Here is a 25,766-nt window from a genome sequence, read left to right as displayed (position 1 = left end):
TTGTTTTTAACTAAGCTTTATGTCTCCTGGTTGGCTGAAGTGAATTTGATAGCCTTAAAAAAATCCTGTGGAACACACACACACACACACACATTTTTTCCATTGCAGAAGGCTAGTTAACTATGTTACCTTCAAGGATGCATTAGATGTATCATGTTACACTATAATAAATAATAGAAATAGTTCTGCTAATGGAATAATAGCAGATCCTGGCAAGTAGCAGCTGTTTGACATACATGAACAATATCATCTTTCTCCCATCTGGAAAGTCCCAATTCCTCACGAACCTTCCCCCATCAAAGCACATCTATTCGTTGCAGAAATTGTTCACTCTAATTTTCTGTAAATAAGGAGTAGCTGCTCTCAGTCATGGAGAGGCTTGCCCTTGACTGATGCTACCCTCTCCCCCACACCCCCCCAAAAAAGATAAAAATAATTACCTGATACAAGAATGAGGGATTCCATAGTTATACCCTGAAACATGAGAGACTCTTTGAATAATGGGACTATCATAATCCCCCAGGAGTGGAGAAAAGTGATTTGATGAAAAGAGTGAAGTGTTAGTTTCTGTTTGCACATAGGAACCAGCAGTTGCAGCACTCAGAATTCTTGTTTTTGTATGGTAGTGGGAATCATCCGGCAGCATGTGCTCCAGCACTTTTAGGTAACTAGACTTCTGTTCATTTGCAGAAAAATCTGATAAACTGTGCCTTTCAAACCCACTGTTGCTGGTAGTTCTATCTTTATTGTCAGCAGGAGAATCAAAATGCAGTTGTCTGCGAGGGCCAGATCTGGATTCCCGAGGCTTACTACACAAGCTGTCTTTCTGAAGAGGATGCTCAGGGCTACTGACTGCTTTATCTTCTTCCTGCATAATTTTAACGATTTTGATAAGTTGGAAGAGACGTCTGCGGTCATTCATGTCATGGACTCCCAATTTGGAGTAGTCCTTCATTGTAACCTTGGCTAATTCATCTATTTTTTGAAGGCCAAGGGCAGTAAAATGAGGATAATACTGTGCAAGTTCAGCTTCACAAAGACATTCATACAACCAGGATGTCATTTTTGTGAATGAGTTTCTATAAATTCTGAAAAGGAAAAAAAAGCCATTTATTTGAAATATAGTATACATAATTAGTCCTTCAAAAAATGAAAATCACAAAACAAATGTGCAGAAAAATCCATTCTAGCATACCATGTTTTCAAATATATTTTTCTTCTGAAATAATTAAATAGCATAGTGCATAAGCAAAGATGCTTATGATGCATTTGTAGTAACAGATGTAATTTGTTCATCTGCTTAATACAAATGGAATTTCAATTGCATATATATTCAGGTACATGGACATAGACACACAATGCAAGTGACTTACTTATTTCTAGGGAGTTCCTTCCAACCTTGCAATGTCTACTTAACACATGCCACCAACTACTGAAACCTTGTTCCCAACCACTGATTGTAGCAGGACTAATTTTAGATGTTCAAGTTAATGTCAAGGCATGTTGCACAACTGTTTCCTATGATTAATGAACAAAGGCTAAGCACTCTTTCAGAATGGAAACCAGAATTAAATAGCAAACCACAGAACTGATATAACTCAGGAAATCACATTTGTATCTGCTGAGTGCTGATAATGAATAAAGAGGTAAAAACACCATTAATTCAGAATCTAATTCAGGATCTCAGATTATTCTAAAAGGCAGGTGAAGGTAGGTGGTTGTAGATGTTAACTTGTACAGAATATGAATAAAATAATTTACCTAGGATAAATAAATAACTTAGCAAAGTAATACTGTGGTCAAGATTTTATATGGTTGATGGAGTACTTGACTGACTCAGTCAGAAGATTACGTGACTCTTGATCTCAGAGTCATGAGCTCAAGCCCAACACTGAGTGTAGAGACGACTGAAAAATAAATAAATAAATAAATAAATAAATAAATAAATAAATACTCTTAAAGAAAGAAAAAAAGATTTTAGAGGTGCCTGAGTGGCTCAATCAGTTAAGTGCCCAACTCTTGATTGTGGCTTAGCTCATGCTCCCGGGGTGGTGAGCCGCACATTGGGCTCCACGCTCGGTGGTGTATTTCTTTTGAGATTCTCTCTCTCTCTCCCCCTCCTTCCCTCCCCAATTTGCATTCTCCTCTAAAACAAAATCTTTTTTTTTAAAGATTTTATTTATTTGACAGACAAGAGATCACAAGCAGGCAGAGAGAGAGGAGGAAGCAGGCTCCCTGCTGAGCAGAGAGCCTGATGTGGGGCTCGATCCCAGGACTCTGGGATCATGACCTGAGCCGAAGGCAGAGGCTTTAACCCACTGAGCCACCCAGGCATCCCTCTAAAACAAAATCTTGAAAAAACAGATTTTATATGGTTGAATATTGAAATGCTTAAAAAGATTTTAACACCAAGGTATTTAATCAAATACTAATAAATGATGTGTTAATAACACACAATCCTGGTGTATTACTAAAATCAGGACCCTGAGGAATCCTCCACACCACTGTTAATTAAGTTCAAGTTCATGAAAATATTAAACACTAAATTTTCTTTCTAAAAACTGCTTTATAATTCAGTTTTTAAAATTGTTAATTAATTCTTGATAAAGCTTTTCTGTTTTCCATTTTAATTTATATTTTGTCTTCTTTCTAGGTGAAACAGAGTTCAGGGCCAGATAATAAAGGTGATTAAAGTAACTTATATAATTAACTGTGGAGGAAATGCTACTTAGGGCAAGGAAAAGGCCAAAGATGCTACACATCCTAAACTCATTTTTCCCTTTCCCATTCATGGACTATTTGGGGGAGTGGGGGAAAGCCACAAATTCTTCACATGTCCTTTCACATCAAGAGGCAGTGTCTTTTTCCTCCCATTGCATCTAGGCTGATTTTGTGACTGTTTTGCCTGAAAGAATGTGGTGGAGCCACACTGTGTGACTTCCATGCCTAGGCCTCAAGAACCCTTGCAGCTTCTGCTGTCGTCTTGCAATTTGTTTGCTGCCATGTGAGGAAGCCCAGCCAACAGCCATCATCAAAGCCAGCATTGTGACAGAAGCCATCTTAGAACACTTAGCCCCAGTGACACCACCAAATGATTGCAGCCACATGAGTGACCCCCAGTGAGACCAGAATTACCTAGCTAGCCCAAATACATAACTCAAGAACTGTGGGTAGGGCACCTGAGTGGCTCAGTTGGTTAAGCAACTGCCTTTGATCAGGTCATGATTCTGGAGTCCCAGGATTGAGTCCTGCTCACAGGACTCCTAATCGGGCTCCCTACTCACGGGGAGTCTGCTTCTCCCTCTGACTTTTCCCCATCTTGTGTTCTCTCTTTCTCTCCCTCTCAAATAAATAAAATCTAAAAAAAAAAAAAAAAAAAAAAAGAACTGTGGGTAAATAAACTAGTTATAAATTAATAAACTTAATTTTGGGGCAGTTTACTGTACAGCAGTAGATAACTGCAACACTGCTTCTATGCCATTTTTAGTGTTGTATCTTTGCCTGAAATGTTCCGAACCCTGTCTCCAGAATGAGTTAAGCTCATCCTTTCAAAATAGCTTGATAGCTCTCTGCCCCACCCTCCCATGAAGCCTTCTTTCATTTCTCATCCTCTACTACCATTGTACCACCAAGCACCCTATGGAGTAACTGAATCAGGCCACTAATCCTTTCACTACTGTCTCTTCTACCTGGAATATCTGTCTTTCCCAAGAAAAACCGAACTTACATTTTTCTTCTGTGAGGTATGCTCTAGGCAAAGGACTACTGGTATTTCCTCCGTACTTTAGTAATAATTATAGTAGTAACTAATATTGTCGAGCGTTTATTATGTAGCAGGCACTGTTCAAAGTACTATTTGTTAACCTTTGAACAATCCTATGAAGTAGATACATGTGTAATCTTTGGCAAATTACTTATTTAACATCTATGAAAGTCATTTTCCTCAGTTGTTAAATGGGAATGTAATAGTCCCCACAGCACCGAGGATTAGGACTCAATGAGAAAATACTTGTAAAACTCTCAGCGTAATACCTGATACATACTCAATGCCCAGGAAGAGTTGGTAGTTATTACTACCATGATTTCTTTTTTTTTTTTTTAAGATTTTATTTATTTGACAGGGAGAGAGTACAAGTAGGGGAGTGACAGACAGAGAGAGAAGCAGGCTCCCTCTGAGCAGGGACCCCGATGTGGGGCTCCCTCCCAGAACCCTGAGATCATGACCTGAGCTGAAGGCAGACACTTAGCTACCCAGGTGCCCCATACTGTGATTTATTTTTGTATTACTAATCTTCATCTAGCACAGAAGCTAGAACAGAATAAGCCTTTGATGTTTTGGTAATGTTTTAAGTTACTTCTAAGCAGTTACATTTCCTATGTGACTCAGAGCAATAACAGGTTAAATGCTATACAGTCTTCTTAATTTCTACAGGCTGTACAAAATCCTGTATTTCACACACCCATTCCCTTGGTGACATACCAAACTCTAATTACCATGACCTCTACTGTATCTCTTAATCAGTGTCTGAAAGACTAATGTGTTCATCTTGCAATTCTTGGATGTCCCATAATATCATGGGAGGGGACGATGCTGGAGATAGCAGAAATCTGGATATGCAGATTAAAGCAGCCGCTGGCAAACTTCCACATGAACCAGCAGCATGCTGCCTCTCTGAGTCCTATAGTTCTTACATTCTTTTTATTTTTTGTGTTTTTTTCCTTCAGTGCAAAAAGGTGTTTTTATTAAAGCACAGGGACAGGGCCCACGGGTAGAAAGAGCTGCTCTTCTGTTTTAAAATAAGATATGCTTTTTTGGTACCACATTCCATTTTACAAAGTTCCCACCTCCTCCTTCTTCTGGGATGAACATCAGAATCACCCTAGGAACTTAAAAAATATAAAGATAGTGAGTTCCATTTCAGATGCACAGAAAAAAACAAAAACAAAACAAAACAAAAAAACTTTCCCAGGTATTGAGGGGGACAAACATAAGAACATTGAAAAAATTCCCGAGGTGATTATTTTAGTCCACTGATCTCTATCAAAATTATAAATGCAATTGCACTGACCCTCAATTCTACTTCCAGGAACCTATCCTACAGATATTGTGTACAAGTACAAAATGACATAGGTAACAAAGTTTTTCACTGCAGCACTTTATTTAATAACAAAGAATTATTATGTGGGGGTGTGTGGGTGACTCAGTTAAGCAGCTGCCTTCAGCTCAGGTCATTATCTCAGGATCCTGGGATCAACCCCACATTGGGCTCTGTGCTCAGAAGAGAGTCTGCTTCTCCCTCTGTGCTCTCTCTCTCTCTCAAATAAATAAATAAATATTTTTTATAAAAAGTGTTAGTACAGGGACTGGTTAAATAAATAACAGTAACCCAGTAAATGGGATACTATGAAGCAATTACAGAGAATAAGTAAACTCTCAATGTATTATTGAGGAAAAAGTAAACACTCCAATATATTGAAAAGTGACTAAAGCAAGGTATAGAACAATTTGTATGTTTGTAAGGGTTTGTAAAGGTACCACTTATTAATGAAAGAGAGGTAACTATCTATGATAGATCTATATATTTGCTCATCAGGCATAAAGTATCTCTGATAGGATGTACAAGAAAGTAATGGGGGGAGGGGAACTAGTTGGTAGAGGGCAATGTGGGAAGGAGATTATTATATACCAGTAAATGCCCGCAGCTATTACCTTTCCTATTTCTATTTCTTTTCTTTTTTTAAGGTTTTATTTATTCATTTAACAGAGAGGGAGAGTACAAGCAGGGAGAGCAGCAGGCAGAGTGGGAGGGAGAAGCAAGCTCTCTGCTGAGCCAGGAGCCGGATGTGGGACTTGATCCCAGGACCCTGGGATCACGACCTGAGCCTAAGGCAGCCACCTAATGAACTGAGCCACCCAGGCGTCCCACCTATTGCTATTTCTATTTCACTGTTGATTCCATCATCCAAAGCAGGACCTAGAACAGCTGTTTTTTTTAACTTTTGTGACTTTTTAACTTTTGTGACTTTATAATTTATTTTAAAAATATATTTCTAAATCCACCTAACTTCCTCCCTCCCAGCCTTCTCAAATTGACCAGACACAGCTACTTGTTACTATTTTGGTGTTTTCCCCTCTAGCCTTTTATTTTTTTAATGCATTTTTTTTATGTTGTATGCAACATTGTTCTCATAACCATATTGCAGTCTACTTTATTTAACATAGGCATTTTCATATGTTGTTTGTTACAGCCATTAAAAATAATTCACACAATTATAAATAATATTTGGTGAATAGATGAATTACCCTAGGAAGATGTGATTTCTCTCTCCAAAATTCTAGTGTTTCGACTGTAAAACTGATAAGGCACTTATTACAGAGTCATATGTATTTACTTGTTGCCAGCCTTGTTTGAGAGATGATGTAAGGTGGCTCTGCCTTATACTATAGTGTAAATTCTTCAAGAGAAAAGTAGTATGATCAGTTTAGTCTAGCACTTGAGCCAGGAAAGTATGTAATATTTGCTGGAGGAACACAATCTGCTTAGACAGAGCAAAGAAAAAAAGTTCTATCATTTCTACTTTTTAACCAAGGCAACTACATGATTACAACACTGCATGAAGCTTGCTTATGTGACTATGAAGCCATTTTCTCTGTTTCCTTACTCTCTACAAGTCCCATCACCCAAAGTAATGGGGACAACCTCAGGGTCCTTACAACCTACAATAGCCTGATAGCAACAGAATATCTTTACCAATGTCACCTTGAACACTTAGTATAGTTCAAAAAACATTTTATGTAACAAAGCTAATCACAGGGGCGCCTGGGTGGCTCAGTGGGTTAAAGCCTCTGCCTTCGGCTCAGGTCGTGGTCCCGGGGTCCTGGGATCGAGCCCCGCATCGGGCTCTCTGCTCAGCAGAGACCCTGCTTCCTCCTCTCTCTCTGCCTGCCTCTCTGCCTGCTTGTGATCTCTCTCTCTCTCTGTCAGATAAATAAATAATCTTTAAAAAAAAAACAAAAAAAAGCTAATCATATATTTCAGCACTTCGTGCATAGTCATTCTACTTTGATGATCTGATTAAACTAAAATTTATGGTTACATTTTATGCCAAGAACTAAGCATGTGTAAGTCCTTTACATAAACTATTTTGTTCAATCTGGCTAAACCAGAATTCCATTAGATTTTTTATTTTTAAAGATTTTATTTATTTGAGAGAGAGCGAGAGAGCATGAGCAAGCATGAATACGGGATGGGGCAGAGGGAGAAGCAGACTCCCCGCTGAGCAGGGAGACCAATGCAGGGCTCGGTCCCAGGACTCTGAGATCATGACCTGAGCCGAAGGCAGAGGCTTAACCCACTGAGCCACCCAGGTGCCCTATCTAGTATTTATATGAGAGAGAGAGAGAGAGAGAGAGAGAGATGACATGAGGACATGAGCAGGGGGAGGAGCAGAGGGAGAGAAAGCCAACTGAGAATGGAACTCAAGGCTGGGCTCAATCTCACCACCCGGAGAGCATAACCTAAGCTGAAATCAAAAGCCCAACGCTCAAACGACTGAGCCATCCAGGCACCCTAAACAAATATTTTTAAAGTATCTTTTTACAAAAATATTTTTGTTTAACTCAGAATCTGAACAAGGTCCACACATTTGGTTGTTACGTCTCCTAAGTCTTTTACCTTAAAGAGCAGTACCCCATCCTTTTTTTTCTATTCCTTGACTTGTTGCATAAACCAAGTATGCTCCAAGTATGAGACATATTAACACTAAAACAAATCAAAACACTGTTCATTTGAAATTCAGTTTTAACTAGTGTCCTATTTTGTTTTGGCCTAATCTTGCAACCCTATATTAGAATCAAGTTCCACGGGGCGCCTAGGTGGCTCAGTGGGTTAAAGCCTCTGCCTTTGGCTTGGGTCTTGATCCCAGGGTCCTGGGATTGAGCCCTGAGTCGGGCTCTCTGCTCAGCGGGGAGCCTGCTTCCTCCTCTCTCTCTCTCTCTCTCTTTCTGCCTACTTGTGCTCTCTGTCAAATAAATAAATAAAATCTTTAGAATCAAGTTCCACATTTCTACATTTCAGGAACGAATACTTCACAGGTGTTACCATGTGCTTTAAGATACATCATCATCACATCAGAATATATGCAAATGTCTGCTAGAATTGCAGCATGATTCCTTCATTGTAAAGTTCTCTCATCAGCCAATTAATCCAACGGTTTCATCCAGTGATGACCGCTACCTGCCTCAACTAGTTCATGAAGGGTTGTAAAATGGTGATTTTCTCAATATATCATTACTGGTGGAATTTTCCTGTAAAGAAAACCCTTTTGTCGGGCGCCTGGGTGGCTCAGTCAGTTAAGTGTCTGCCTTTGGCTCAGGTCATGATCCCGGAGTCCTGGGGTCGAGTCCCACATCAGGCTCCCCTGTCAGCAGAGCCTGCTTCTCCCTTTCCCTCTGCCTGCTGCTTCCCCCTGCTTCTGCTCTGTCTCTATCAAATAAATAAATAAAATCTTAAAAAAAAAACAAAAAACGTTTTGTCAAACAACTAGGGCTACTTGATTATCCAAGAAGAGTTTGTTCATGAAGGGAGGAGTGGTACCTAATTCCTTTAGGATTTGAGTTTTGCCTTTTTTGGAGGGAGTGGGTGCTTTTTAAAAATTCATGATTAACTCACGGTTTTTGTTTTTTAAATATATATTCTATGTGCTTCAATTACCTTAGTCTTTGACAGCTTCACCTTGTGTATTTCCTGACCAAAACCTAAAATTGGCTTTCCTCCAAGAAACATGTCTCTTAGAAGAAGCTGCCACTGTCCCACATCCAGCTAAAGATTATGCATTCCCAGAAAGTCATAAGCACAGAGAACCTGAGCATTAGGGAAAGAAGGAGATCAGGAATAGCTCTATACAGCCACAACTAATCCAGAATGGTCACTATTTACTTCATATTTGAATTACTGAATATTCTCTCTAGGTCAATTTTCAACTTCAGTGTCAACTTCAAACAATTAGTTTTGGCTTCTGCAAGTATTTATTAAGAAGGATTTTGAGTATTTTAAACCATTAGTAGAATACAGGATGAGAATTGGGGGAGAGGGTATTGTCATTTGACATTTGACAATTTGACAATTGTCATTGACATTTCCATTTTGTTTCTTGTGTTCCTCATATATTGGAGTTAAGAATTTACCACTGACATCTTTGTCACACTGTGATAAAATGATGTAAATACGTCTGCAACATAAAGGTGATAGGATACAGCAACCACCAAGAAGCAAACTATCAAAGAGTATCAGGACCAAAATTTTTAGTAAATTAAGTATTTCAAATATTTTAAGAAATTTGACCTCAAATGTCCTCTACCACTACTAGTTCATAACGTTTTAGATAAACATGATAAATGGATAAAGGAGGAGTTAGAGATCAAGGCTGATGACTTGATTTTGTTTAGTGTTTGAGCATTCCTACCATATTAATTACAGAGCAAAGTGGGTAAATATATACATATTTATACAAATACTCAAGTACATATCTGTGCTGCTTTCACCCTTCCTATACCCATGGTAAATAATCTCCAAATCTATTTCAATGTTTTTTTTTTCTTATTAAACCCTTATTAAAAGTTGGAATCTCCTTTTTTGGGTGTGTGTACACAATAGCATACAATTATATGAATTTTGACAGTTGTATGTACCTGTGAAACCACCACCACAATTAGAATATAGAACATTTTCATTACTCTCAAAAGATTCCTCATGCCTCTTTGCATTGTATTCTTTTCTCTACCCCTGGCCAACCACTGATCTGCTTTCTGTCATTATACATTAGTTTGGAGTTTCTAGAATTTTATATGAATGGGATTATACAATATAGTCTCTTTTGCATCTGGCTTCTTTCATTTAGCAGGATGATTTTAGGATTTATCTGTGATACACTTCACTCCCACATTTTACTTAGGAGAAAAACTAGAACAAATCAGTGAGTGGCCCAAAGTAATACAGCTCTCAAGTAAGTTCTAAGATTGGAACTTAAGTTTTCTCATGGCTAGTCCCATGTTCTTTCCACTGTTCCATGGTGCCTCCTTCACAAGTAGTGGCAAAGACAGCCACATTGCAATCCTCTTGCCAGGACAGACCTACTGCCTACACCGCTCAGCAGACCAGCAGCCCCCTGCATTTATGCTGCCCCAGGGAATGACTCACACCTGCTACCACCAAGAAATTCCCCGCAAATCAGTGAAATCCAAATGGGGCCAGATGGGCAGGGGGGGGTGGGGTGTGTGTGTGTGTGTGTGTGTGTTTAAGATTTTATTTGAAAGAGAAGACAGTGTATGCAAGCAGGGGCTGGGGGGAAACAGGCAGAGGCAAAGGGAGAGAATCTCTAGTAAACTTCCCGCTGAGCAAGGAGCCTGACAGAACGGCTCAATCCTACGACCCTGAGATCATGACCTGAGCCAAAATCAAGTGTTGGATGTTCAACCGACTGAGCTGCCAGGCACTCTGATGGGCAGATTTTTATTCATATGGCCCACTCACATTCAATGCCACAAGTATGCAGAGTTCTCCTTTGTGACACCAAGAATCTGCTAGGTCTCAGCTGCTGGGGTAACAATCAGAAATAGTCTTGGAAGAAAGCCAGTTGGCAGAAATTCAAACTTTCTTATCCTGGTGTTAGAGAAAATCAACTGGAAGGAATACATGCAACTTTATACACAATTAAGGAAGTTTGTTCACATTCCAGGATGTGGATAAGATCCAACTATTTCACATGTTCTCTCAAACTCTCCATTCATCTACCTAAACTATGTAACTTTATCCACCTAAATTGCCTGAAACTGAACTTGGAATGAGATTAACTCTCGGTCATCGAGCTGTGTAAACTCGGGCAAAGTCAATTTCTCTGAGTTTCATTTTCCGCTCTCAAAGGATGCAATAAGATATTTATGCAAAACTAATTTGAAAACTGTAAAGTATTCCATAAGGATGGGGCTATGCTCTCTTCTTCAGCACTGATCACTGTGCCTGGCATGTAGGAAGTGTTGGTTGCCTGACTATATACAAATAGATGCACTATATGAAGACTTTTAACATTGTTAAAAGATGGTTTCTGGGACACCTGGGTGGCTCAGTTGGTTAAGTGGCTGCCTTCAGCTCAGGTCATGATCCCAGTGTCCTGGGATCGAGTCCCACATCGGGCTCCTTGTTCGGCAGGGAGCCTGCTTCTCCCTCTGCCTCTGCCTACCACTCTGTCTGCCTGTGCTCATGTGCTCTCTCTCTAACAAATAAATAAATAAAATCTTAAAAAAATAAAAAAGATGGTTTCTATTATTTGGTGAAAAGTTGAATATATAACATAGAATATATATGTATATATATCTTATATGTATATAAGATATAAAACAGAATCAAAAGGTAAGGGATTAGAGATTAGATAAGCTTGTAAAATACACTAATAGTAATAGTATGTGTAGGCTTCTATTAACTTCAAACTATCAATGACAGTTGTACAAGTACTTTTCTTTCATAGTTAACATTAATGTCTGATTACACATATAATGCAGAGATAGATGACGTTATATATTCAAAGGCTAACACCTGATATAAATAGAAGTCATGTGTATGTGTGGTCTTATTTGACTTTTCTTTTAATCAATGTATATATAATAAACTAAACCCATTTTAGGAGTATAGTTCTATGAGTTTTTTTGTTTTTTTTTTTTTAGATTTCATTTATTTGACACAGAGAAACATAGCAAGAGAGGGAACACACACAGGGGGAGTGGGAGATGGAGAAGCAGGGTTCCCGATGCAGGGCTCGATCCCAAGATTCTGGGATCATGACCTGAGCCGAAGGCAGACGCTTAATGACTGAGCCACCCAGGTGCCCCTGACTGAGCTACATATGAGTTTTGACAAGGTACAATCAAGACAGTCCCATCAATCATTTCTAAAAGTTCCTAATTCACTCTCAGCAGTCCTCCACTCTACTGTGGGCCCAAAGTAATTACTGACCTGCTTTCTGTCACTAAAAATGAGTTGTATTTTCTAGAATTTCACATTAAATAAAATCATATAGTGTCATTGTTATTTTAAATCCATGTAACATATAGAAACAAGAGATTTTAGACTGTGTAATTTTTCTTTCTTAGGCCTTTGGAAACAAGTTAAAATGATACCAGTTTTCATAACTTTTTTCACTGACCTAGATGATAGGTCATCTAGGGAAGTCATTTCTTAAATCAGTCTAATTTTTTTAAGTCAACCTGAGAAAACAAGGAGTTAGTGAAACATATATATAGTGTCAATGACTTGGGAAAAATATTCCTTATAAAAATTGTTTGAAGTGATTCCATTGGTAAACTAGACTATACACACACACAAACACAGAATATATATAAATGTATATACACATATATTTTAAAGATTTTATTTATTTGAGAGAGAGCATGAGAGACTGCGCAAGTGGTGGAGTGGGAGGACAGGGGCGGAGAGAAAAGCAGACTCCCCGCTGAACAGGTTCCATCCTGGAATCCTGGGATCACGACCTGAGCCAAAGGCAGCCACTTAACTGACTGAGCCACCCAGGCATCCTGAATATATATTTTAAAATTTTTATTTTAGAGGGAGGGACAAGGTGGGGGATGGACAGAGGGATAGGGTGAGAGAGAATCCCAAGCAGGCTCAACACCCAGCACAGAGCTTGCTGCAGGGCTTGATCTCATGACACGTGAGATCATTGACCTCAGCCGAAATCAAGATCTCATGACCCAGGTTCACAGCTTGAGCTGAGGGAGACTGCTTAACTGACTGAGTCACCCAGGTGCCCCAGTAAATAGGATATTTTTGCTAAATGAGTTCATCTACATCAAGGGGGAGACAAGTGAGTAACTAACATGAACCCAGCAACAGGTATTAGTATTTCAAAAAACTTGAAGAAAATATCAGAATCCTCACAAATATCCTCACAATTCTGAGAAAATATCCTCACAATTCTGTAAGCAGACTATTCAGTATGTCTAATAAAAATTCCTGATTGCTAGAAAAAAGTAGAAAATCTAAATCTAAGGTCTATATATTCCTTGCTAATCAGAAAAACTGAGGGCAAATGGCCCAAGTTCAAAAGGACCCAAGTTATTTTTAGCTTCTCAAATTCATGTGACATCACATATACTTGAGTTATCAAAGAAGAAATAGGAAAAAGGGGTCAATAAATCCCTCCAGGACATCATTAAATTCCAATAACTTTATTGAGATATAATTCATATACCACAAAACTCACCCATTTAAAGTGTACAATAGTTCTAGTATTTTCAGAGTTGTGCAACCATCACCACAATCCAATTTTAGAACATTTTTTATCACTCCAAAAGAAACCTCTACCATTAAATTTTAGATATTACATTAACATCTAAAAGGGAAAAGCTCTTCCCCTGAAGCGTTCACTTCTATAATTATCAAAACCAAAATTAACCATGTAAGAAACTGAGAAAATGTACTAAAATTTTCTGCAGAAATTTGAGCTGCGGAGGTGCCTGGCTGGCTCAGTCAGTAAAGCATGCAACTCTCAATCTCAGGGTCTTAAGTTAAAGCCCAAGTTGGGCATGAAGTCTACTTTTTTAAAAAATGCACATGCTGAACACTTATTTAGAATCTTTAGGCAGAGAACGAAAATCTCAAGAGCTTTACTTGAATAGAGAGGTATAATAAACCTGTTCTAAGTGGGTGTGATGGCTATAGTTTTTAAAAAATAATTCAAGGGGCGCCTGGGTGGCTCAGTGGGTTAAAGCCTCTGCCTTCAGCTCAGGTCATGATCCCAGGGTCCTGGGATCAAGCCCCACATCGGGCTCTCTGCTCAGGAGGGCACTTGCTTCCCTCTCTCTCTGCCTGCCTCTCTTGCCTACTTATGATTTCTGTCGTCAAATAAACAAATAAAATCTTTTAAAAAATAAATAAAAATAAAAAGTAATCCAAGGGGACGCCTGGGTGGCTCAGTTGTTAAGCATCTGCCTTCGGCTCAGGTCATGATCCCAGGGTCCTGGGATCAAGTCCTGCATCAGGCTCCCCCTGCTCCACGGGAAGCCTGCTTCTCCCTCTCCCACTCCCCCTGCTTGTGTTCCCTCTCTCACTGTGTCTCTGTGCATCAAATACATAAGTAAAATCTTAAAAATAAATTAATTTTTAAAAAAAAAGTAATTCAGGGGGTGCCTGATGGACTCAGTCAGTAGAACATGTGACTTGATCTTCAGGTTGTAAGCTCAAGCCCCACAGTGGGTGTAGATAATACTTAAAAAAAAAAAAAAGAGTAGGGGCATCAGGGTGGCTCAATTGGTCTGCCTTTGGGGTCCTGAGATGGAGCCCCATCTCAGGGTCTCTGTTCAGGAGAGAGTCTACTTCTCCCTCTCTCTCTCCCCTGGCCCCGCTCCTGTTCTCTCTCAAATAAATAAAATCTTTACAAGAACAAAAATAAAAATGAAAAAAAAAAAAAAGTAATTCAGTATTAGCCTAAAAACAGATAAGCCAAAATCATTTTATTAAGATGCTTAGGAACCCGGGCGCCTGGGTGGCTCAGTGGGTTAAGCCGCTGCCTTTGGCTCAGGTCATGATCTCAGGGTCCTGGAATGGAGCCCCTCATCGGGCTCTCTGCTCAGCAGGGAGCCTGCTTCCCTCTCTCTCTCTGCCTGCCTCTCTATCTACTTGTGATCTCTCTCTGTCAAATAAATAAATAAAATCTTAAAAAAAAAAAAGATGCTTAGGAACCCTATCCTTATTTATTTTTTAAATTTTTTATTTATTTGACAGAGAGAACAAGATAACACAAACTGAGGAAGCAGCAGAGGGAGAGGGAAAGACAAGCTCCCACTGAGCAGAGAGCCTGATGAGGGGCTCCATTCAAGGACCCCATTATCATGACCTGAGCCGAAGGCAGACGCTTAACCAACTGAGTCACCTAAGCACCCCTCCTTATATATTTTACATAAAATAAATATTTAGAAAAGGGAAAAAAAAAGCCTGACTCACTTGTACATGGACTTCAGAGTATCAAATAATCTTTGTTATTTTGATAATTGTTGATTAAATAATTCCTCTTTAAAGGTTATTTATTTCTATTATAAACACAGTGAAGAGGAAAGCAAAATGCAGCTTTGGGTAGCTTTTATAAGTTCTGAAAACGTGTGTGTTCAAAATTTTTTTAAAAAATACTCAAATTGATTACAGAAAAAATTCACATTCCCAAATTAAAAAAAATCTCCCCATTCAACAATAAAATTTCAAATTATTTACTTATTTAAAACATTTTATTTATTTATTTGAGAGAGAGTGCCACAGTGAGAGAGAGTGCAAGGGCCGGGGAGGTAGGGGAAAGGGAAGAGGAGGAAACAGTCTCCCAGCTGAGCAGGGAGCCACACGCTGGGCTCCATCTCACCACCCTGAGATTATGACTTGGGCCAAAGGTAAACACTTAACTGACTGAGCCACCCAGGGGCCCCAAAATTTCAAATTATATATGCTAAGCAACTCCTGAAACAACTAAGAGCTCATAAATGCCAGAATTATCCAGATCATTTGTGAGGAAATTTAAAAAAACACAGCCATATAGTAAACAGAACTTAAATGTAACTAATCCTATATAGAACATGACAAATAACAAAGTTCTTTAAATGGCCATTGAAGTTTGGGGGGCCTGGGTGGATCAGTCAGTTGAACATCTGCCTTCAGCTCAGGTCATATTCCCAGGATCCTGGGATCGAGTCCCACATCAGGCTCCCTGCTTCTCCCTCTGTGTTCTCTCTCTCTCATGTTCTCTCTCAAGTAAATAAAAATCTTTCAATGACCATTAAATTTTAAGTAAATATTTCTGTATGGAAAAGCTTTTAGAAAGAAGTTCTTTAATGAAATGGCAGAGAACACACAGTTCTTGAGAAAAAGAAAATAGAGGGGCAGTGAAGCAGGTTATCTCCACCAAGGGAAAAGAACTGTGCAAGAAAAGAACAGAATAAATTAGGGGAGAGCTATGGAAAACTTTCAGAATCAAGAATCATGGGGCTAAATCAGTAATACTGAAAAAGTTTGGCATTATCTTATGAAGTTGAGCCTTCCTGTATCATAGAACCAAGCAACACAACTCCTAGGTATATACTTCACAAAATGTTTCCACATGGTTCAGGAGGCATATAAAAATATGTTCATAACTACACTCTTCACAAGTGCCAAAAGCTGAAAATAACCTGAATATTACTGGGTGGAGAATAAATAAATCTGGCTATATACATGTAAAGGAATGTTATATAATAGTAATAAAAGAACAAACTACGGCTACACTCAGTAACTTATCAAATCTCAGAAACATCATGAGAAAAACAAATCCTAGAAAGCTATGTTGTTATTTATAAGGTTCAAAAGCAAGCAAATCCAACATATTATTTAGACATCCAAGCACAAAATGTAGAATAGTGGTTACCTCTGAGGGGAGAGCAGGGAAATGTGTAACAGGAGGAGAACATAGGGAGATCATGTGTTAGGTCTTGGATATTTATTCATTTTGTATTATGCCTTATAACCTACATATATGTTTCACACTTATTGTTTGGTCTGCACCACACTGTATTTCTATAAGATTAAAAAAAAGAAAAGAGAAGGAATTCTACAGCTAGCCAGGTCAATAGAAATCATCTAGTCAACAGCTGACCTAATCTAGAATATTTAGCCCATGAAGGATTCCTTTATACTTTGCAGTTTGGCTTACAGAGTGCTTAAATTTTTTTTTAGAATTAGTTACACTTTTAAAAATCAAGAGCAATTAAAGATAATCCAGTTTCTACTTTTCTTGAAGATTAAAAGATAGTTACATTGGGCCTACAATAAGATAAGTCAAAAAATGAAAACTGAGTTATGTCTGTTTTCTTCAGAAGAGCATATACTACCTTATATATCATGGTCTCTCTCTGCTCTGGGTTTATGTCAACCAACCAACTTTATTAATTTACATTAATTGGTTAGCCCTGTGGGCATCTGAGTTTGAGAGCCAGGATGTAGTTGAACACTTTCATTTTATGTGGTAACTTAAGCTCTGAATGATTAAGTGACTTGCCCAAGGTCATATAGCTTTTGTAGGCTAAACCTCTTATTTTCCACTTTCTATATATTCAATTATGTATGTTTTAAATGAATATGCTGTTCTTGAAAGTAAGGGACTACATAGGAAGGTCAGCAGGCATTAGAACATATTATACTCTATTATTATAGGAGTATGGAAATAAAAGGATGAAAATAGCTTTTTATTTTTAAAGTAGGCTCCACACCCAGCATGAAGCCCAACATGGGATTTGAATTCAGGACCCTGAGATCACGACCTGAGCTGAGATCAAGAGTTAGGCATCCATGGGGCACTTGGGTGGTTCAGTCGTTGGGTGTCTGCCCTCGGCTCAGGTCGTGATCCCAGGGTCCTGGGATCGAGCCCTGCATTGGAATCCCTGCTTGGTGGGAAGCCTGCTTCTCCCTCTCCCACTCCCCCTGTTTGTGTTCCCTCTCTTGCTGTGTCTCTCTCTGTCAAATAAAATCTTAAAAAAAAAAAAAAGAGTTAGATGTCCAACTGACTAAGCTACCCCAGCACCCCAACTAAAATAGCTTGATTGCCAAGAAATATTTCACCTGAGTTCCCCTAAATTGTGACAATGACCACTTTTAAAAATATAAAACAACTTTACTGAGATCTAATTCACAAAGCATATAATATACCCACTTAAAGTGAATTCAGTGGCTTTTAGTGTGTATTCACATCATAAACTTTTAACCCATTCTGCTGTAGGACACACCAACAATGATCACTTTTTTTTTTTCCATTTTATTTATTTTTTCAGCGTAACAGTATTCATTGTTTTTGCACAACACCCAGTGCTCCATGCAAAACGTGCCCTCCCCATTACCCACCACCTGTTCCCCCAACCTCCCACCCCTGACCCTTCAAAACCCTCAGGTTGTTTTTCAGAGTCCATAGTCTCTTATGCTTCGCCTCCCCTTCCAAATTTTTTTTTTTAAGTCATTAGGGTCCACTGTACCTTTAGAAATGTATATAATACAAACCCAACATTCTCAATCAATTTTCACTAAAATGTTTCTGTACCCCATGTTAGGCATAAGGTCCCTAATAGTAACATAAGCAATTCAGTATTATCACTGGAAGATTAAAAGGTGAATGATACAGCATACTTTTCCCCCAACAAGGGAGTTAGTTATTTAGAACTCTAGGGATTATTCTATCTATAGACCAGTGATCTCAACAGAAGACAAGTGATACTAAACAACTGCTCAAAACAACAGCTGCAAAGGAATGAGAATATATGACACTTAATGGAATTCTTAGGGCTAGATGTGGACTTTGCGGTAACAATCATGTGAGTTATACCCCAAAGCAGCTTTTGAGGGATTCTTTTTTCAGTGGATAAAGAAAAGTTTCAAGTTTATGATTAAGTAGCTAATAGTTTGCAATTACTGCAATTTCTTTCCAAAGCCCCACTATGAGCTTATTAAGTTTCTAAGTTTGGTAAAAATCATGGAAGCAATCACCTAAAAATAAACTTAACAAAACTGAACTCAGTTATCTGAAAAAAGTACAAGTATTACTCTCTCTAAATACAGAGGTTTAATTTTTAAGAATTTCCAGGAATACGTGGTAACCAATGCTGGGTTTAAATTCAGTGCTTTAATTTTAAAATCCTGGTCTAATCCAATTATAAATTGTCACTTGCAGATTTTTGCTATTTTGCAGTTATAAAATACTTTCAACAAAATACATCTTCATGTGTTTCACTGGAAGAATAACTATTATAATCAGTTTTGGTTTTTTTTTTTTTTAGATTTTATTTTTAGGAGTGTTTGGGTAGCTCACTCAGTTAAATGGCTGACTCGTTTCCTGCTCTGGTCATGATCTTGGAGCCCCGTGTGTGGCTCCACACTCAGCAGGAAATCTGAGGATTCTCTCTCCCTCTCCCTTTGCCCCTCTCCTGAGCTCACGCATGTGCATATGCTCTTTCTAATGAATAAAAAGATCTTAGGGGAAAGAAAGATTTTATTTTTAAGTAATCTCTACACTGAATATAGGGCTCAAACTTACAACCCCCAGATGGAGAGTCACATGCTCCACTGCCAGACTCCCCTATTATAATCTGCTTTTTATAAATTACTAAAATGACATAGATTCTTTTACACAAAATTACATCCTTTTGTGAACTGTGGCCACAATGGTACCAGGAATTATTTCTAAAGGATGATGCTGAAGGTTCAATATCCACAAATCAATCAATATGATACACTACATAAATACAAGAAAGGACAAGAACCATATGATGGAGACAAAGCAATGGACGAAGTACAGCATCCTTTCTTGATTAAAGTGTTCACAGTGTTCTTCACAGTGTTGAGATAGAGGGTACATAACTCAGTATCATAAAAACCATCTATGAAAAAATCTTCACAGTGTTGAGATAGAGGGTACATAACTCAGTATCATAAAAACCATCTATGAAAAAATCCACGGTGAGTATCATTCTCAATGGGGAAAAACTGAGAGCTTTTCCCCTAAGGTCAGAAACATGGCAGGGATGCCCACTATTGCCACTGCTATTCAGGATAGTACTGGAAGTCCTAGCCTCAGCAGACAACAAAAAGAAATAAAAGGCATTCAAATCAGCAAAGAAGTCAAATCCTCACTCTTTCCAAATGACATGATACTTTATGTGGAAAACCCAAAAGACTCTACCCCAAAACTGCTAGAACTCATACAGGAATTCATGAAGTAGCAGGATATAAAATCAATGCACAGAAATCAGGTGAATTTCTATACTCCAACAATGAGACAAAAAAAAAAAAAAGAGAAATTAAGGAGTCAATCCCATTTACAATTGCATCCAAAACCATATCTAGGAATAAATACAACCAAAGAGGCAAAGGATATGACTCAGAAAACTATAGAATACTCATGAAAGAAATTGAGGAAGACACAAAGAAATGGAAAAACATTCCATGCTCATGGATTGGAAGAATAAATATTGTTAAAATGTCTACACTACCCAGAATAATCTATACATTCAATGCATCTCTATCAAAGTATCATCAACTATTTCCGCAGAACTAGAACAAATAATCCTAAAATTTGTATGGAACCAGAAAAGACCCTGGTCTGAATAGCCAAGGGAATGTTGAAAAAGAAAACCAAAGCTGGTGGCATCACAATTCCGGACTTCAAGCTCTATTACAAAGCTGTAATCCTCAAGACAGTATGGTACTGGCACAAAAAACAGACACATAGATCAGTGGAACAGAACAGAAAACCCAGAAATGGACCCTCAACTCTATGGCCAACTAATCTTCAACAAAATAGAAAAGAATGTTCCAATGGAAAAAAGACAGTCTCTTCAAAAAATGGTGTTGGGAAAATTGGACAGCCGCATGCAGAAGAATGAAACTGGACCATTTCCTTACACCACACACAAAAATAGACTCAAAATGGATGAAAGACCTAAATATGAGACAGGAAGCCATCAAAATCCTTGAGGAGAACACAGGCAGCAGCCTCTTCAACCTTGGCTGAAGCAACTTCTTGTTAGACATGTCTCCAAAGGCAACGGAAACAAAGGCAAAAATGAACTGTTGGGACTTCATCAAAATAAAAAGCTTTTACACAGCAAAGGAAATAGTCAACAAAACCAAAAGACAACAGACAGAATGGGAGAAGATACTGGCAACTGACATATTAGACAAACGGCTATTATCCAACTATACAGAATGTATCAAACTCAACACCAAAGAACAAATAATCCAATCAGGAAATGGGCAGAAGACATGAACAGACATTTCTACAAAGAAGACATCCAAATGGCCAACAGACACATGAAAAAGTGCTCAATATCACTCAGCATCAGGGAAATACAAATCAAAACCACAATGAGATACCACCTCACACCAGTCAGAATGGCTAAAGCTAACCACTCAGGAAACGAGAGATGTTGGCAAGGATGAAGAGAAAAGGCGAACTCTCCTACACTGTTGGTGGGATTGCAAGCTGGTGCAGCCACTCTGGAAAACAGTATGGAGGTTCCTCAAAAAGTTGAAAATAAAGCTACCCTACAACACAGCAATTGCGCTGCTGGGTATTTACCCCAAAGATACAAATGTAGTGATCCAAAGGGGCACCTGCACCCCAATGTTTATAGCAGCAATGTCCATAATAGCCAAACTATGGAAAGAGCCCAGATGTCCACTGACAGATGAATGTTTAAAAAAGATAATATATATATATCACATCTTTTATTTATATATATATATATATAAAACACAGCAATCAAAAAATGAAATCTTGTCATTTGCAACGAGGTGGATGGAACTAGAGAATATTATGCTAATTGAAATAAGTCAATCAGAAAAGGAAAATTATCATATGATCTCACTGATATGCAGAATTAAGAAACAAGGCAGAGGATCATAGGGGAAGAGAGGAAAAAAATCAAACAAGATGAAACCAGAGAGAAACTCTAAGAGACTCAATCTTAGGAAACAAACTGAGGGTTGGTGGAGGGGAGAGGGGTGGGGTATGGTGGGTGGTTGGGTGATGGACATTGAGGAGGGTATGTGTTGTGGTGAGTGCTGGGTGTTGTGTAAGACTGATGAATCACAGACCTGTACTCCTGAAACAAATAACATGAAAAAAAAACCATGTAGAGTCCAACTAAAAATTCTCTTAGTCTCAGGGTTGTGAGTTTAAGCCCCAACTTGGGTGCAGAGATTACTTAAAAAATAAATAAAATTTTAAAAAATTAAGAAAAAAAATGATGCTGAAAAAGCAATGAAAATTTTAAAGAATAATTCCATTCACTGGGATCTAAATTATTAAAATATGTAATTAATTGTGCTACCTGATTAATCTTCCAAGACTTGTGATGCAAGGCAATTATCACCTCCCTTTTTAAAAATGAAGAAACCAGGGCATAGATAATAAAAAACAGCTATATGAGGGGTGCCTGGCTGGCTCAGTTAGTTAAGCATCTGCCTTGGGCTCAGGTCATGATCTCAGGGTACTGGGATGGACCCCAGAGTCTGGCTCCCTGCTCAGCAGGGAGTCTGCTTCTCCCTCTGCTCATACCCCACTACCACTTGTGTTCTCTCTCTCTAATAAATAAAATCCTAAAAAAACAAAAACAAAAACCGACTATATGAATTTGGCATGTTGACTATGCAATTCTATGCCAATCAAACCTCAACACAAGCAGGTAACTAACTTAAAATTAAAAGACTGCTCCTCAGAGTGCCTGGGTGGCATAGTCAGTTAAATGGTTGCCTCCTGCTCAGGACATGATCCCAGAGAGCTGGGATGGAGCCTTCATGTTGGGCTCTTGGCTCAGCGGGGAGCCTGCTTCTCCCTATCCCCCTGCTTGTAGGTGTGCACTCTCTCTGTTAAACAAATAAATACTTAAAAAAAAAAGACTGTTCCTTACTGCTGGTGAAACCTTACCTAGAGCCTTTCTGGCCTTAATATTGTACAATATTATTAGTTGGATGCTCCTAGAATTCCAATATAACTTTAGTTCACCTCACAAAAAAATCGACAATCTTACAGGTGTATTGCAGCAAAAAACACGCTGGGATCATTATCAAAATGTTTCCATGATTAAGCATCTAAACTGCTCATCAGTAACCAAACTCATGACCTCTCCACAAAACTGCCCCTCCACCTTTTTTCCTTGATAGGGGCATGGGTGTGGGTAAGTGACAATTAACATCCACCAGTGACTCAGAGCTAAAGTGAGAAGCATCCTAGATTCCTTTCCTCTGCTTTAATCCCAAAATTACTCAACAGGTTCAGTCTATTTAAAAACAAATACTTGTTAAATGTCCTCTATCCACATTCCAACCACCACAGCTTTGGTGGTTCAGTCCCAGTACGTTTCACCTACATAATTATATGTCTCTTAACTGCTCCACCTGCCTCCAGTTTTGCCCTCTCCAACTTCTATACTACAGTCCACCAGTGTTTAGAAAGAACAGTTATGACCATGACCCTTCTCTATCTAAAACCCTTCATTGTCATCCTGTCACCTATCTAAAGGGCAAAGTTCAAGCTCCTTAGCACACCTACAAAGTTTCCTATGGTCTGGCCCCTCCTCTTTCCAGTTTAGTCAACTTTTTAGACTGTTTTCTCTGTGGATTTATTCACGTTGCGCTTTTAAATGGTCTCCTCCCATCTCATCAAACCTCATTTTACTTGCCTACTTCTTACTCAATGATTAAAGCATAAATGAGGTCTTTTCTGATCTCCTTGTATGTGGCTGGAAGTCCTTTATATGTTCATATCATACCTTTTGCATGTCTCTATCACTGCAGTTGCATCCTGTAATAATTATCTATGAGGATGTCTATTTCCTCCACTACAATATATGATGTCATTGTGGTAAAGGAATGTGTCTTGTTCACCTTTTTTATCCCCAGTTTCTAAAACAGTGTCTGGAAATAAGTAACATTCAATAATTATTTAATGAATAAATGAATAAATATCCCTACACTATTTTTAAAACTATACAAAAGCATTTAATACCATTTATAACTATAGATGGTAGAAACTTTTGTATCAGGTTAATTTGATTGCTCAGGAAAACTCTATCAGAGTCGGTGCCCTGACTCACTGCTCCTTTGGCAATAAAATGAAACAAGATTGTATTTCTCAAATGAATTGCTATGGACACAGCTACGGTCACAGCTCCAACAAGAACCTTCCATCCAGTCACTCAAGAAATCATTTTTGAGGGACACCTGGGTGGTTTCATTGGTTAAGCATCTGCCATACGATGGAAGACTGAGTTTTCCCAAGACAAATGGTACCTACTATTAGTTTATGCCTATTGAAGAGTCTTCTTGTTTAACAGGATATGAACATCAAAATCCTTAAGACAATAACTAGGGAAGTATACAATGACCACAATAACTATACTCAACACTCAAGGTATGAGAAAAACTCTATTACTCATTTAACAAAAAATTCTTTGAAGATTTACTCTACATAAATTATGAACAAGTTTAAAAAAATCATGAACAGGTTCGCTAAGGCAGTACAAGAAAGTGGATTAATTGATCAGTTATAATTTGTAAGGGACTGAGAAAAGTTCAACATCTTACTTTACAAATAATGAAATGGCAGCCCAAAGAAACTGCTATTTCTCCTAAACCAGAAGATGAGAGGATCATGCCCTAGTTTGCCCCACAGACACTGTATTAAGACATATAACAGCTAAAGACTTAAATTAATAACATAAACCAAAAGCTTTTAATGAAATGCTATGTAGGCAGTATACTGATGTACTATGCTAAGAAAAATGTAATATTTATATAAAGCCCTGATATAGTGCTTTGCACAGGGTAAATGCTCAATAAATGGCAGCTATCAGTTTCAGCTGTACAGTCCTTGGAAGGCTGAACATGTGATGTTCACCTGACATCAATAACCAATTGCTTGAAGAAATGAACAGACATTTTTCCAAAGAAGACATATAGATGGTCAACAGACACATGAAAAGATCCTTAACATCACTAATATCAGGGAAATGCAAATCAAAACCACAAAAAGATATCACCTTACATCTGTTAAAATGGTTAAATTAAAAAAACACAAGAAACAGCAAGGGTTGGTGAAGAGAGAAAAAGGACTCTGGTGCACTTTTGGGAGGAATGCAAACTGGTGCATATGAGTATGAATACAAAAACACTGATTTGAAAATAGGGACACCTGGGTGGCACAGTCCGTTAAGCAACAGACTCTTGATTTCTGCTCAGGTCATGATCTCAGGGTCGTGAGACTGAGCCCCACCTTGGGCCCCGCACTGGGTGTGGAGCCTGCCTAAGATTTTCTTTCTCAGAAGGCCTGGGTGGTGTCTACCTTCGGCTCAGGTCATGATCCAGGGTCCTTGCTCAGTGGGAAGCCTGCTTCTCCCTCTGCCTCCTGCTCTCCCCCCCCAAGCCCGTACATGCTCTCTCTCGTGCACATGCATTCTCTCTGACAAATACAATCTTTTTTCTTTTTTTTTTAAGATTTTATTTATTCATTTGACAGAGATCACAAGTAGGGAGAGAGGCAGGCAGAGAGAGAGAGAGGAGGAAGCAGGCTCCCCGCCAAGCAGAGAGCCCGATGCGGGGCTCGATCCCAGAACACTGGGATCATGACCTGAGCAAAAGGCAGAGGCTTTAACCCAATGAGCCACCCAGGCGCCCCAACAATCTTTTTTTTTTTTTTTAAAGCTCCCTGCTGAGCAGAGAGCCAGATGCGGGTCTCGATCCCAAGACCCTGAGAGCATGACCTGGGCTAAAAGCAGAGGCTTAACCCTCTGAGCCACCCAGTGCCCCTAACAAATACAATCTTTGGGGGGGTAGTTTCTTTCTCCCTCCCCCACTGCCCCTCCCCCTCCCCTCTTTGCCCATGCACTCTCTCAAAAGAAAAAAAAAGTATATATGCATCCCTATGTTTATTGCAGCATTATTTATTACAGCATTACTTACAACAGTTGAGTAGCCCAAGTATTCATTCATAGATGAACATGTAAAGATGGAAGATATATACAATGGAATATTATGAAGCCATAAAAAATGAAATCTTGCCATTTTGCAACAGCATGGATGGATCTAGAGGGTAAAAAGCTAAGTGAAATAAGTCGGATAGGGGCGCCTGGATGGCTCAGTCGATAGATCTGCCTTTGGCTCAGGTCGTGATCCCGGGTTCTGGGATCGAGCCCC

The 25,766-nt window shown here is 38.8% G+C and overlaps 1 protein-coding gene across 1 annotated transcript in view; it reads right to left on the bottom strand.

The window, feature by feature from the left end:
- Positions 1-25,766, bottom strand: part of KIF24 (kinesin family member 24) — a 78,196-nt gene that overhangs the window by 50,647 nt on the left and 1,783 nt on the right. Inside the window, exon 2 of the mRNA XM_046022517.1 lies at positions 441-1,088. Coding sequence (XP_045878473.1) covers positions 441-1,063 — 623 coding nt within the window. The 5' untranslated portion in view covers positions 1,064-1,088. The remainder of the gene's footprint in view (positions 1-440; positions 1,089-25,766) is intronic.

The sequence above is a fragment of the Meles meles genome, chromosome 11 (assembly GCF_922984935.1).
Source record: "Meles meles chromosome 11, mMelMel3.1 paternal haplotype, whole genome shotgun sequence".
Lineage (NCBI taxonomy): Eukaryota > Metazoa > Chordata > Mammalia > Carnivora > Mustelidae > Meles > Meles meles.
This window is presented reverse-complemented; position numbering and strand designations above follow the sequence as displayed.